The following is a 16,266-nucleotide window of genomic DNA, read 5'->3' as shown; positions in this document are numbered from 1 at the left end:
TATACTCAGGTATTTGTCATAGCTCTTTGACACTATTATAATAAACTTCTTGAGGAAAAAGATCATAATTGGTACTTTCAGTACCACCTCTCCCCCTTCCCCCCCGTTGTGCCTTCACTTGCTATGTCTTTAGCAATCATTTAGAAATATTTTTAACTGGTTATAACTATGCAGATTCAGGGAGAATTCAGGGAGAAGACATAGATTCTGGTCTAGTGTTGAGTCCTGCTGTTTGAAGTGTGGTTCAAGGACCAGTGGCATCACCTGGGAACTTGTGAAAAATGCAACTGCATTTGCCATCCCAGACTGATAAGAGAATCTGCATTTTAACAAGATGTAGTGACGAATTCTTATACACACTGGTAAGGAAACTGGTGTGGACTCAGTATAGTGTAAAAGAACTTGCACTGAGCTACCAAAGAAGTCAGCTGGAGAAAGGGAAGATGGCACATGAGTTTCAGCATGTGGTTCCTGTGCCCAGACCCAGCTTCACCCCTGCTCAGACCCGCAGCCCAACAGAGCCCAGGCCCTTTGCATGTATGGTGGGCAAGGCCAGGAAGCAATTCTACCTTTTGATCTGGAGCCCAGATGCATAAATCCTTCTTCCATAAGCTGCCACGGAGTTCAATTATAGGAAGGGCTTTGCAGATTTTATCTACTGGGTTGTTTGTCCAGGTTTTATAAATATTCTGACCTCCTAAAGATCCTGTTTAGGCTCCCCATGTTTATCCAACCCTAGGAATTTAGGATATTATTCAGTCTCTAATTCATTTCTCCCAGAACTCTAGGTTTCCCCTCTAAGTTTTAGACTGCAATTGCTAAAATACTTTTCCAGCATAATTGAAAGCTAAAGCTGAAAAGGCACCTCCAACCCCAAACAGAAAGAACCTGCAACAAAGGGAGCAACGAGGACAGCACTATTGTTCCAAAGACCAGGTGTCAGGAAAAAGCTCCCAAAGGACAGAGCTGTTAGACAAAGGCACAGTCATATCCCAAAGGATGGAGACCAAATGGACCAATGAGCTCAAGGCCCAGTATCTTCCCTTTGCTAGAAATGTGCTCAATGCTTCAGTATTTCTTTCTCTAACTTTCCTGTAGGTAAGTGTATCGAGTGCCACTATTTCAAAACAGCACGGTGCTAGTTCTCGGAGAGTCTTTTATTATTCTTAACTGCTTTATTGATATATAATTTACACACCATAAAGTTCACATTTCAGAAATGGAAGAGACCTTCATTCCATCCCCCACCTTAAAGCAATGCTTCATTACATTCACCGAAGGAATATAATACAGTTATTTCTTAAATCTCCAGGAATATGGGACATCGTCACGACTCTCTGATAACACATCTAACATCTCAACTTTCACCAGTGGAAAGAACATCTTGACAAAGTCCCCTCTCTTAAAATGGCAACTGTTACAGAAATGACCTCTAGCGTTCTGTGTCAGAGATGGCTGCCTGAAAACACCACGGCAGGTCCCTGTCACCCTCCTACTGCGTAGGAACGCCACGAGAAAGTGAATTTCATTTACTGAGGCCAAAGTGGAAATCACAAATTCTTACAAACTACTCTTCCTCCATTTTTTGGGTGGACTATTTTTCCACCAGGTGGCATCCTTTTTAGGGGCTGTTGGAGCCTGCATGAAGCCTCTATTTGTAACCTCAGGGATGGGAAGAGTACTTGGGTTTTTCTTTCAAAAAGGAAAACAGCAACTCACATGCTTTCACAGAACTTCCTCAGCGTGCTTGGCTTCTCCTGGTTGCATCTTTGTCGAAACCAGCGTTGAATGCTGCGAACATCCCAGTCCAGCTGCTTGGAGAGGCCTTCCAATCTCTTTTCATCAGGATGCTATGAAACAAGGCACCAGCAAAATCATTTTCATCTTCACTATAAACGCATCTGCCCTTGTCTCAATTGAGATCCGCCCCCGCCCCCCCCCCCCAATTTACTACCTGCCACTGAGATTTTCTGTATTTACTACTGAGGACCTAGACTTTCCATTAGTAGCGCGGACATAAATAACCACTGAGGATTTAAAATGTTACTCATTAGGAAACAACACTGAAACACATGAATCTCGCGCTAACGCCGGCACTTATCAGCACAGAGATGCAGTGAAACAGGCAACTGGCTGAGTCAGCTCCCTCAGCCTTCAAGAAAGGAGTTAGGTTAGGGTAAGTTGGCAAAGAGGCATCATTCAAAGGTTTCACTTTCTCAGGAAGAAAAAAATGCTAAACCCAATGATCACTCCTCAGGGTAACGTAGGGCAGACAAAAAAGCGGAATAATCTCAACAGACCTCACTTCAGCCTAAGGCACCAATTCTCCCACAAAACCTGTCTTCCCTTTCCTCCTCTTCTCTCTGTTCTGCTGCTCACACATTCCTCTTCTATCCCTCTTCTTGGTCATTCCTTTTGACCAGATCCCCATCAGACCTTTCCATCAACTGCGCATAACTTGAAGGAACCAACTTGGCAAACAGGGAAGGGACCCTCTTTCTAGCTCGTCATAGGATGATACCAGTCTGTCTCCCACTCATTTCTATGACATCAGGAGGCGACAGCCAGGTTCAACTGCTCACTCTAATCGCCTCTCAGCCTTGGTTCCCTCACCTGTCAGGGTTATTTATCCACCTAAACAGGACTGTGGTGACGACCAAATGTAAACAACATGTCTAAGACTCCCTAAACACTCGTTTCTCCCCTTTCTTACCTCTCTCCCCTCTCTTGGAGAGCTTAAAGACCACCCTGCCCGCAATTATGTGAACATGTCCTGCCGCACAACACAACTCAGCGGAGTGAGGTCCATTCCTTTATTTGTTCTATCCTTCCTTTACTATAAATGCCATGTTAGTGATCAGAGAAAATCACCAAAAATGGGATAGAGGAGGCAGGCGGAGCAGCCTCAAGTTACAAAGGTGGGATGTACCTATGAGACCTTTTCAAAGCATCTCAAGCAATTCAAGATGTCAGACACACAGGGAGCACCGCAAGTGGCCTCGGTATTATGACGGAGGTTATAAAATGCGCTGGGCTTCGGTCTGTGCGAGTCCTTTGCCAGCTTTCAGGGAGGTGAAACATTTGACATGTTTTTGCTGTCAGTACTCATGATGCCGTCTACACTCTCCTTGTATGTCTATTTTAATTAAAACATAGGGAAGACAGAAAATTCACATCCTGCTACATACCTTGGCTATACCATTTTCCTACAGGAATCAACTTTTAATTTCAATTTGTTTTCTCAGCTTATTGAACAGATCAAACATTCACATGGATCACCAGTTAACAAGTATGCAAAGTTTCGCCTTCCCATTTTATTCCTACTGTTCTCCCCCTTCCTACTAGCTAACCAGTTATTAAATTAATTCCTTTTCCAGAGTTATTTTATGCAAATATAAGTAAATTTGAATGTGTACTCTCACATCTCTCTTTGTCATACAAATGGCTGCATACTACATGCTTCATTCTGAACTTTGGGTTTTTTACTTTACAATGTATCTTGGAACATTTCCGTATCAAAACAAAGAATGCCCTCTTTCTTTTGTGGAAGTGTCAGGATATGCTATAATTTACTTATCCACTCTCTTGTTAGTAGACGTTTAAGGTGCTTCTAGACTTCCACTACTACAAACAATGTTGTAATTAATCATCTTGTCATAGGTCATTAGACAGGCATACACTGAGATAAATTCCTAGAAGCAAATATTGGAGATCAAAGACCTACGCATTTGCAACTGCTTTAGATATTGAAAAGTTACCCTCACTAATAATTTTCCCAATTTATACTTTCACAAGCAAGAGTGCCCACAAACATTTCCCAATGCCTCGCCAAAAGAGTACAGTATCCGATTTCTCAACTTTTTTTTTCCAGTCTGATATAAAGTCATGTCTCAGTATATTTTTAACTTGATTTCCTCTTTCTATGAAACAGGAAAAACCATTTATGCTTCTTTTTTATGAACAGTCTTTTTGTATCTATTGCACATTTTTTTCTTGATCTGTAGGTATTTTATCGATTTGTAGATTTCTTCATTTATTAGTTAGTGCAGTTAAACCTGTGTCTATAACATAGGTTGCATACTTTGTACCAAGGTCTTTGTGTTTTAGAATTCGTCATGGGGTTTTCTGCTTGTTTTTTATTTGAAGTTTTTAAAAAGCATATTTGAATTTATCAGTTTCTTCTGTTATAACTTCTGAATATGGGGTCATAATAAGAAGAGCCTTCCCTACTCCAAATGTTCAAGAAATTAACGTAGGAAGAACTGACATCTTTACCCAATTTGTCTTTTGTATCCTTCGACAGTTTGAAAATTTTCTTCACATCCCTTGCACATCCTTGTTACATTTATTCCTAGGGATAGTATCTTTTCTGGTGTTGTTTGTGGTCACTTTTCACTTGATTCCTTTACTTTTTCAAATAGGCAGTTAGACAATAACATGTAACTAGAATGTAAGCTCTATAAATAAAAAGGAAATTTTTAGTATCTTTTTTCATCTAAAATATAGTAGGGACTCAGTAAATTCATATATACACACACAGAGTTGATAAGTTATATTTTCCTAGAATAATTTCCATTTTACCCAAGTTTTTATATTTTCTTTGTCATATTAATAAAAATACATCCTTTTTATCTTCCTCCATTTCTGCAATTGTTGGTTATTATGTTAATTCTTATGTTGTAAATTTGTGCATTTTAAAATCGGGTTAGCTAACTTTCCACAGATAAAACTACTTTTGAATTGATTTTCAATTCTATAGCTTTGCTAACACAATTTCTGCATTTATTGCTAATTTCTGCCTTCTGCTTGCCTTGATTTGTTTTGTGGTTCTTTTTCTAATGTTTAAGTAAGTGTTGAAATTTGAGTTTTCATCTGAGTACTGCTTTGGCACAGTACAAATGAGTGATGTCTTCATCCCCTCTGTTACCAAATATTCTGAATTTCTATTTTTATCCAAGAGTTGATTAAGAAAGCAAGGAATTTTCTGTTTTCTGACTTCTAAAATAGGCATTACTAAGTTATGCCTATTTTTATTTTTTTAAAGATTATTTATTTATTTATTTATTTATTTGTCAGAGAGAGCATGCAAGCACAAGCAGGGGTTGCCGCAGGCAGAGGGAGAAGCAGGCTCCCCACAGAGCAAGGAGCCTGATGCAGGACTCAATCCCAGACACTGAGGCGTCCCAAATTGTACTTATTGTTAAAATTTATTACACTTGTATATATATAATAAAGGTTATTTTTGTAAGTATTTAACAGATATTTCAAAAGAAAGCATGGTCTTTACATTCAGAATATAGGGTTCTAAATGTACCACTTAAATCTTCCTCATTAATTATACCTCTTAGAATTTCTATCTTCTGTTTTACATTTTGTTCACTTAATCTGTCATGACCCAGAGGTAAATTAAAATGTCTTGCTATTAAATTATTTCTTCTTTCATTCTTTTTTTGAGTATATGGATACATTGACAATGCATATTAGTCATAACCACTTTATCTTTATTATGAATTGTATCCTTTGGCAAGAAAAAGCCAATTCTTCTTTTCACTTAATCCTTTCTAGCCTGAATTCCACTTCTATGTAAAAATAAAAATCCTACTTTATTATTTGTATTTGTCTATATACTGTTACTCATACTTTTATTTTCAGTATTTGTAATTACTTTTTCTGCAGGTGTCTCTTATCAGCTACGTGACCCAAACCTAAATTAGTTTTTATTAGATGAGCTGGACCCATTTACATATATTGATATAACTGATAAGTTTGTTTATAGTTCTGTCAAATTAATTGTTATGTTGTTTTGATTAAAAAAAAAAAACTTTTAATCTTGGCAAACCAAATATGGTTTTATTTTACTTCCGTTTTGTGGGTAATTTTTGTTCTAGATGTTACCCATAATTGTAATATTCTTCTTCTGTTTGTTTTCAATCAATAATTCCATATGAGCAGTATTTAAAATTAGCAAATTTCCTCTCCCCTCCCACCCAACATTAGACAATAATTTTTATCTCTTTCACAGTTTACTCTTGTATTGTTAAATATGCTTATGCTTCTATTACTTGATTTGGCTGCTTAAACTGATTTGCTTTGACTCCCAGCTATTAGAGACTACGCAATTAGTGAATTTATTCTACCTCCCGCCTTTTTCCCCGCCTTTTTCCCCTCCTCATCTCAAATACTGTTAGTTTTATCACTCTTACACACTGTGAGAGCATATAATGTTTACATTCTGTCCTGTCATCCTAACCCTCACATTTAACAGTTTAGATATTTTCAAACCTTAACAACACTCTAGTAACCTCTTCATTGGCTAAAATAAATGATTATAATAGTTTCTTCAAAAGGACTCATGAGAACAATTCCCCCAAATTTTTGCATGTTCAAATCTGTTTATCTAGGAAGCCTGGGTAGCTCAGTTGGTTAAGTGTCTGCCTTTGGCTCAGGTTATGATCCCAGATATGGGATCAAATTCTGCATTGGGCTCCTTGCTCAGCGGGCAGCCAGCTTCTCCCTCTGCCTGTCACTCCCCTGCTTGTGCTCCCAAATAAAATCTTTAAAAACAAAACCTGTTTGCCTTTAACTGTTACAGAATAAAAACAATTTGCCTAAACATAAAATTCTTAGTTCACATTTTCCTCGAAAATGTTGGAAGTGTTGCTATAAAGAAGACCAAAGTCATGTTGATAGTTTTTCTTAAATAAGTGATTTGATTCTTTGCTCGACTGCTCAAAGAATTCCTTCTTTTATTTTTCAAGTCCAGTAATTAAAACTTATTTTAAAACTTCCATTTTTTACTACATATTCATTAACATATTAAAATAAATCTCCATTTATTTTAGAAAAATTTTCTTGGGGGGGGGTGCCTGGGTGGCTCAGTTGTTAGGCATCTGCCTTCAGTTCAGGTCATGATTCCAGGGTCCTGGGATCGAGCCCCACGTCAGGCTCCCTGCTCGGCGTGGAGCCTGCTTCTCCCTCACCCACTCCCTCTGCTTGTGTTCCTTCTCTTGCTGTGTCTCTCTCTGTCAAATAAATAAATAAAATCTTAAAATTTTTCTTGAATTATATCTTTCAATATTTATTCTTTGCTTTTTCTTGAGGGATTCTAATAATGCAGATGCTGGATCTGCTTGAGCTATATTTCTGATTATTTTTAGCTCTTTTTTGTTTCATTTAATTTCCTTTTTTTTTAAGATTTAATTTATCTATTTGACAGAGAGAGAGCACAAGCAGGGGGATCAGCAGAGGGAGAGGGAGAAGCATATGCCTATAATTTTTTAAATACAGGGTAACATACCAAAAGTGGATGATGATGTGATTTCTCTGGATCATAAAACCTGGCTTCACAGCTGACATATATATTTTTTTCCCTCAGTGGCTCAAGAATTGATTTGATTAGAAAAGTGAAGCTATTAGGATTATAGATATATGCCAATAATATGGCATGAGAACCCCAAAATATAATAAATAAATATAAATGAACAAATACACACACACATTCTAATTTATTTATACCAGATATACATAGAAACAAACAGATGCTACCTCAAAAGGAAAGACTCTTAAAGAAAACAAAGGGGTTCAAATTCATCAGATAATTACAGAGATAAGAACTACACGGTCACATCATGTGGCCACTATGTACTTTCTGCATAGTCAGAAAGATCTACACTTGGGGTTTCAAGTTCTATGGCTGTTATCTCAAAATTCTTAATAATTTTGTTACAGGACTGGTATTTTGTATATGAAGTCCAGTGGGACAGAGGAACATGTGTCAGGAGCTCAGTCTTAGCTCATACACAGTCCTACCACTTCCCCTTGACAAGTTCTGGGAACTCATTTCTCTGTTCCCTGGCTCCCCAAGCTCCCCAGCTTCCTCCCCCTTCCCACTCTGCCTAGTGATTACTGCTGCCTGGGTGCAAGCATAGAAAGGGCAAGAGGTGGGTGTGCCTACCGCACAGTATCTCAGTGTGGGACATGGAGACAGCCATCTGCACCCTACGCTGGCACGTCCCTGTGTATTTGGTGGGTGAATCATTAGGGACAGGTCTCTTCCTCACCCCAATCCAGGTACCAAGTGTGTCCTGGTGTAGATACTGCAATACACTTGGGAGTTACCTGTACCGTGGATTGGGGTAGTAGGCTCATGGAAAGGGGAGAAGCCTGTCTCAAATTTGCCACCCCTGGCCAGAGAAGGGTAGGTATGTGGGCTACCCCGCATTTTCATTCTGCATTGGCCCCACAAATTATGTAGTCAGTCCTATACAGAGCATATTTTAACGGTTTTGGGTTTTTTTTTTTTTTTTAAGGATTTTATTTATTTGACAGACAGAGATCACAAGTACGCAGACAGGCAGGCAGAGAGAGATGGGGAAGCAGGCTCCCTGCTGAGCAGAAGGCCCGATGTGGGGATTGATCCCAGGACCCTGGGATCATGACCTGAGTGGAAGGCAGAGGCTTTAGCCCACTGAGCCACCCAGGCGCCCCTATTTTAATGATTTTGAGAGTGCATCCCTACACGATTGAAAGACGGTAACCATGCCCTTCTCCAACAGTGACCTGAAATCATGGTCAGGCCAGGCTGTTTGGATGATCACTCAAACACACACAAAACTGCTGAGACCCTCTGAGTGCTGCTCCTTCTATTCTGGTAACCTGACCCATTACTTTCTCATATCAGAAATAACACTGGACAACTATAAAGAATTCAGGGAAAAACTGTTCCAAATTTTGCTGCATTTATGTTTAAAACATGAGGTTTCTGCTCTAATCACATAAAAATGCCCAACAGAATCACCTTGGAAAGTAAGAGAGTATGATTAAAATTAGCTAGAAGCAAATATTCTCTAGAGCAGTCAACCTGACTGCAAAATCCTTTTATTACCTTTATAGAGGAAACTTCTCCAGTAACAATAATAAACATAAGGCAAGGGAATAAAATGTCCACTGCAGAATTTCTAAAGGGATACATCACATTTGGGTAGAAAACTCATTTTATTATGCACTTAGAGGAGTTCACAAAGTGAATACAAGTATATTATAATCTCATTTTAAAAAACCTGATAACTTCCTACACTTCTGCTTTTTCACAGGGAAAGAAGTGTCTCCTGCAGTAAATTGATATGTTACATGAAAACACACGTTTTTTCTTAGTATTTTCTTCCTTTAAGTACCATAAGATATGTGCCCCTTAGGGTTAGAACTTGGCAATCTAAAATCAGCCCATAAAACTCCAGAAGAAGAGTTCTTCGAAAAATCCCATACATTCTTCTCTTCTCCCAGCAGAGATATGAAAAGCACCTAGTGCTTTCTTCTACTTCTCCAGGAAAAATATCATTTTTAAAAGAATAGAGGAAAAAATCCTAGTGAATCTTGGCAGAAGACCGTAAGATAAACAAAAATGTTTGAATAGCTGAATTAATAGTTTTCAGACAAGAGGCAAGTAATACCAATGGTTAACGATACAAATACCAAAATAGGAATAAAACTTGCTTAACGCTGTCAAACCACATTTCAGAAGCCTGAGTAATTTTCCCGGAAAAGTGAAAATGAACCATTTATTATACAAACACACAACACTTCTCCTTGAATGTTACACCCCACCTGACCTTTCTCATCTCCCCCAGAGTAAGATAAAGAGAGAGATACGAGTAAGAAGATACTTGGGCGCTGTGATGTGCTTCCTTTCCTCATGGCCTTGGACGGTTTGTGGCTTGGTCTTTCTCCTCCCTTCTTTGTTCTTAAGGCGCCAATCTTCCCCTTGCCTTGCTCTGCTCCTCCTGCCCCTAGTTTGGACTTTAACTCACCACAGTGACGATCTCTTCCCCTACCTTCTCCACAGGGAATCTATAGCTTAGAACTCTCCAGACCTGTCCTTTATTCTTTCATGTTGCAACTTTCCTGTCCTCCATTTATTCCCTCATGTTTACATCTGCTAAGTATCGAAACTGCAGGAACATGAGGACAATGCGAGAAGCAGATGGGCTCTTTTTCTCACACACAAAGATCACTGCATTTTTCACATATTGAAGGTCTGTGGCAACCCTGCATCGAACAAGTCTATCGGGGACTTTTCTTTTTTTTTTTTAATAGCATTTGCTTACTTTGTGTTTCTGTTTCATGGTTTGGTCATTCTGGCAATACTGCAAACCTTTTCGTTAGTACTTTATTTGAATTGCTGCACTCTCTTGACAAATCCTTAATGGATGAGAGGTTGCTTCTTATGAATGAACCAAGAAAGTGGTTTCTTGAGATGGAATCTCTTCCTGGTGAAGATACTGGGAAGATTGTTGAAATGACAAGAAAAGATTTAGAGTAGTACATAAATCGAGTTGATAAAGCAGCGGGTGGAGCCTGAGAGGACTGACTCCAATTTGAAAGAAGTTCAACAGCGGGTAAAATGCTATTGAAAGGCATCGCTACACATGCCACCCATGCTACAGACACATTGCTCGTGAAAGGAAGAATCAATCAATGCAGCAAACTTCATTACTGTCTTATTTTAAGAAGTTGCCACAATCACCCCAAACTTCAGCAACCACCACCCTGATCAGTCTGCACCCATCAACATGGAGACAAGAACTTCCACCCAGTAAACAGGTCACAACTTGCTGAAAACTCAGATGATGGTTGGCATTTTTAGCTGTAAGGTATTTCTTAATTTAGGTAACTACATTTTTTTTTTAGATATGATACTCTTGCTTACTTAACAGACTGCTATACAGTGGAAAAGGACTTTTATATGCACTGGGAAACCTAAATAACCATCTGACTCGCCTTATTGTGGTATTTGCTTTATTGCAGGGATCTCTGACTAGACCCACGATATCTCCAAGGTATGTACCCCTGTACATTCATTATATTCCTCAGCTCTGCCCAGCCAGCTCCACAAAATCCCATCCAACTGTTATACGTCCTGCTTCATGTCATGGGAGATTAAAAGAGGCACAGAATTAGACTGATCACTGTCCAATCTAGACTGTTCTTTACAGACAAGCTTCTAAAATCAACGTGAGAGGAAACAAACAGGTCTCAAACACGTCCACTTTTATTCAGCTTCTTCCCAGCTTAATTTCCAGCATGAGGCTGGGCAATTAGTTCTCAAACCCAGGAGGAGAGAAGGGATTAAATAATTGCAGATTGAGAATGGTGGTCATGATAATTCACACCGTACAAAAGGACAATCATACCTTCGTAATTGCAGTGAAGACCTTTTCCAGAATGGCATTTGGCTGGGCAATTTGTGGTCCATTGGCCTGTATGTTGAGGGCTATGGCACATGGTTTGGCTACAAATCTTTAAAAAGAAACAAAAAACAAAACAAAACAAAAAAACAGAAGAAGTTACTTTTTCTATAACTGTTCTTAACGTCACCAATTCATTATATAATACTCAGCTGTCCCCATAAAGGCCTGGGTGGACACTACCGCCACACATATGTCGGTCACTACAAAACCAATTTAACTTTTTTTCTCTCCTTTAGTCTTTTAGCAGTAACAGTAAAAAAACATGTAAATTTCCTGATCCTTAAGTTCTGAGACTGAACAGGTAGAAAGACCATCAAATGACAAAGACAAGTACATAAGTAAAATAGAGAAGCAAAACAAACCATCATTTTTAAATGATATAATTTATGTTTTTCTTACTAACATCTGGCTAGCAATTGTCATTGTTCATACATTTTTGCTGTGAGAAAGTATTTACTAACCATCTGATGACACATGGGAAATGTACCTTTGATCACCCCTACATCATAAAATTGGCTATTTTGCTTCTATAATCAAAGCACACTATATTCAGCACCAATTCCTTATGGCTTCTTAAAATTCCTGCTTTGTGGTTATTTCTGTCTCTCTCATATGGAGTAATGAACAATGTCAGACAGCATGATGTCCCAGACAAGTTGAAAAGTCTGAAATGATTACGAGCATCTGCTGCACTGTTTTTATCCGAAGCGAAAGACTATGTTAAGAAGAATGGGAAGACAGAGCTTCATTTCTGGTTGTGTCTGATATGTGAATGAGTAGGAAAGGGCATGGGCCCCCAAAGGTAGGGTGACATCTCTAAGGCTTTTTCTTTTTTTACACATTTACAACTTTAAGAGTTGTTTTAGCCTAAATGTTCCAGAAATAAGGTTTTGTGAATGTTCTTTTCAGTAGTGACATTTAACGTTTTCTACTAATACAAAATAATATAATACCAGATGAAAAGTATTACCCATATTAATTTAATGTTGGCCAAATCCAATAACTAATGAGTGTACAAAACAGATCATGAAGCTTCTTTAATATTAATTGACAAGATTAAAGAACAGTAGACAAAGGAATTTTTTTTAGGTGGGACCAATGAAGTTTACATACATACACCACTTAATATCCCACTGGGTCCTATTTGAAGTTAAAGAGAAGACATTTATTCAAACAGAAAAATGGAAGACTATACATGCAAACCTAACCCAGGAAAGATATACACAGAAAATGTGATATAATACCTGTTTTGCTGGGCTCTCTGGGACAAAGTTAGAAAGAATATCCTTTCTTAGTATGTAAGTATTCTAGAATCTGGAGTTTCCCCCAAACGTGCATTCTCAATTCTTTTTGTTCTAAGTTCTAAGTTCTAAATATGTTCTAAGACATATTACCCATGCCCCTACATTCTTAAAGAAACATGTAATCTTTTTCACTCTGGGTCTTCATTATGAACAATAATCATGGAACTATGGCTATAGCTTATGGAAAAAAATGAGGATTGATAGGTAATGCCCACAGAGGAGAGTCCAGAACTTGCTTTCTTGACAAAGTTTCCTGCTTTGTGGTTTTCTGCCTCCTCCTTATGATTGGAGTGTGAAAAGATACAAGGTCCAGCAAGAGTGGGGAAAAAAGATAAAATGGCAAGATTAATTTGGTGTAAGGGCCAACATCAACTCGTCATTGGTTGCTTTCTACTCTTCCCTGTCAGATTTCTCCCCTGCCTTCCCTCATCTTCTCCATCCCCACAACTTTTAAAATATTGTTCAAATTTCCTTTCTGAATATGCCATCATCCTTTTAACAACCCTCTGTCCCAGTACATGGTCTTTTTTCCATCTTCTAAAGAGTTAGAGTTGAAATGCAGAGCATGATTGTTTCACCTCTGAATATACCATGGCAATGCTTATTTTCCTAAGAGTATCCCTAAGTATAAGAAAATATAGACATTTTATTTTGTGTTTGTTCCCCGAAGACTTTGTGAATCACTGCTGGGCATTTTGTTTCTTCAGAGAGAGTACGAGACATCAAATAAAACCCATGACACAGCTACCATAATTTTGTTACCTAGCTTCATGGTTCATTAGAGAAAAGCTTTTTTTGTTGTTGTTTTTTAGGGTTTTTTTCCCCCAATGCTACCTCTAATAGAAATAAATTCACAAAAGTGGTCTTTCACAGGTTTACAGAGACAGAGAAATAGATGGAAGTGGGGGTAGGAGGCATACCTACAAATACAATAGTTAAAAGGAAATATGTTCTTTCAAACTTTGATGATTACCTTTATAAGGAAATGCTCACCTAATTACTTTATCAAAGGTAGCAACACTGCCTTCTCAAGATCAAACATCTATAAAGTACTTTCATGTAGTAGAACATATGTGCAAGGGAACATAATAGGGTAGGAACTTTAAAAAAAAAACTGGTCTTGGTTTAAAAGCAGAGAAAATACCTAAGACATTTCTACTTTTTAATTCTATTTAACCACACGTATTTGTATTTTAAACAGGAATTGAACATCTCTGCACAGAGCACCAAAGTAAGCTCTGGGCTGTGGTATGGCTAAAGGTACAACAAAACACAAAGTGATTATTGCACTCAAAATGTTTACAGTATGTTAAAGGAAATTAATTTTAAAAAAATAAATGAATGTGTAGAGGGCAAATATCAGTTCTAACCATGTAACCTTCAGTGTGGAACATAGCCAGAGACTTTCAGTCCTTTCTGACTCTAGCATTTCCTGCACTTTCCAAAACAACTGTAAGGCTGCAATGGAGGATACGTAAACCTAAGTATGGTGTAAATGTATAAAATTAAATCACACACAAACATACGCACACATGCACAAATGAGTATAAGTACACCTGGAGAACAAGTTCAACAGATTTTATAAATATCATTATCATTATTCTGGTTGTGACATTATACTATAGTTTTGTAAAATGTTACCATTGGGGGAAACTGGATTAAGAGTGCATGACCTCCCAGTATATTACTTCTTAAAACTGCATGTGAATTTATAACTATCTCAATAAAGATTTCAGTTAAAAAATAATTAGAAAAATTCTCTTTTTACAGTATGGAGCTCCTCAAAAAGTTAAAAACAGAACTATCCTACAACCCAGTAATTACTCTACGAGGTATTTATCCAAAGAATACAAAAATAGTAATTCAAAGGGATATATGCACCCCAATGTTTTTAGGAGCATTATCTACAATAACCAAATTATGGAAACAGCCCAAGACAACTGATGAATGGGTAAAGAAGATGTATATTTACACAATGAAGTATAACCAGCCATAAAGAGGATTGAAATCTCGCCATTTGCGGCAACATGGATGGAGCTAGAGATAGCATAATTCTAACTGAAATAACTCAATCAGAGAAAACAATACCATATGATTTCACTCATATGTGGAATTCAAGAAACAAAATAAATGAGCAAAGGAAAAAGAGAGGCAAACCAAGAAAACAGACTCTTAACTATAGAGAACTGATGGTTGCCAGAGGGGAGGTGGGTGGGGGGGATGGGTCTAACAGGTCCTGGGGATTAAGGCATTCATTTGCTGTGATGAGCACCTGTGATGTATAGAAGTACTGTATCACTATACTGTACACCTGAAACTAATATAACACTGTAGATTAACTGGAATTTAAATAAAAACTTCAAAAAAAAAAAAAGAAAAGAGATGGAGCATAGAAAAAATATGAAACTGTAGATTAATTATCTCTACTGCTTAAAAGACAATTTTTTTCCTATAGCAGTGGTTTTTTCCTAATTTTTTAGTTTAAATTCAATTAATTAACATGTAATGTATTATTGGTTTCAAAGGTAGAGGTCAGTGATTCATCAGTCTTATATAATATCCAGGGCTCATTATATCACATGCCCTCCTTAATGTCCATCACCCAGTTACTCTAACTCCACCCCAGCAGCCCTGTTTGTTTTCTATGCTTGAAGGTATGGTTTGTCTCCATCTCTGGTTTTGTCTTGTTTTATTTTTTTCCTCTCTTCCCGTATGATTCCCTGTTTTGTTTCTTAAATTCCACATATCAGTGAGATCATATGATAATTTTTTTTCTCTGACTCACTTATCTCACTTAGCATAATACCTTCTAGTTCCATTCATGTCATTGCAAATGGCAAGATTTCATTTTTGATGGCTGTGTAATATTCCTGTGTGTGTGTGTGTGTGTGTGTGTGTGTGTGTACACACACATCTTCTTTATCCATTCATCTGCTGATGGACATCTTGGCTCTTTCCATAGTTTGGCTATTGTGGACATTGCTGCTAGAAATATTGGGGTGCAGGTGCCCCTTCGGATCACTACATTTGTATCTTTGGGGTAAATACCCAGTAGTACAATTTCTGGGTCATAGGGTAGCTCTACTTTCAACTTTTTAAGGAACCTCCATACTGTTTTCCAGAGTGGCTGTACTAGCTTGCATTCCCACCAATAGCGTAGGAGGGTTACCCTGAAAAGACAACTTTAGAAAGGTGATAAGTGAGTGGCTAAGTGGGTTAATCCTCTGCCTTCAGCTCAAGTCATGATCTCAGGGTCCTGGGATCGAGCTCCGCATCGGGCTCTCTGCTCAGCAGGGAGCCTGCTTCCCCCTCTCTCTCTCTGCCTGCCTCTCTGCCTACTTGTGATCTCCCTCTCTCTGTCAAATAAATAAAAAAATAAAATCTTTAAAAAAATAAATAAAAAGGTGATAAGCAGAATTTATTTTTTTTAATATTTTATTTATTTATTTAAGAGAGAGAGAGAGAACATGAGCAGGGGGGACAGGTAGAGGGAGAAGGAGAAGCAGACATCAACAGGGAATCTAATGTGCAACTCAATCCAAGGGCTCTGGGATCATGACCTGAGCCAAAGGCAGTTGCTTAACTGCCCAGGCACCCAGAGCAGAATTTCTTTCTTTAGCTTTAGTGCCTCACTGTGGGATTTGTCTATACCTTTATGTATCTTTGACTTGCTATAATAAATCCACAATTAAGACTAAAAGAAATTGTTTTTGATG

The 16,266-nt window shown here is 38.0% G+C and overlaps 1 protein-coding gene across 2 annotated transcripts in view; it reads right to left on the bottom strand.

Annotated features, from left to right (window-relative positions):
• Positions 1–16,266, bottom strand: part of LOC111145572 (ceramide synthase 6) — a 327,517-nt gene that overhangs the window by 230,174 nt on the left and 81,077 nt on the right. For both annotated transcript variants that reach the window (XM_022500529.1, XM_022500519.1), the window contains exons 2-3: positions 11,190–11,295; positions 1,720–1,850 (exon numbers count right to left, since the gene is read on the bottom strand). In XM_022500529.1, coding sequence (XP_022356237.1) covers positions 1,720–1,850; positions 11,190–11,295 — 237 coding nt within the window. The remainder of the gene's footprint in view (positions 1–1,719; positions 1,851–11,189; positions 11,296–16,266) is intronic.

The sequence above is a fragment of the Enhydra lutris genome, unplaced genomic scaffold (genome assembly GCF_002288905.1).
Source record: "Enhydra lutris kenyoni isolate GAN:26980312 unplaced genomic scaffold, ASM228890v2 scaffoldscaffold1, whole genome shotgun sequence".
NCBI classification, from domain to species: Eukaryota; Metazoa; Chordata; class Mammalia; order Carnivora; family Mustelidae; genus Enhydra; species Enhydra lutris.
This window is presented reverse-complemented; position numbering and strand designations above follow the sequence as displayed.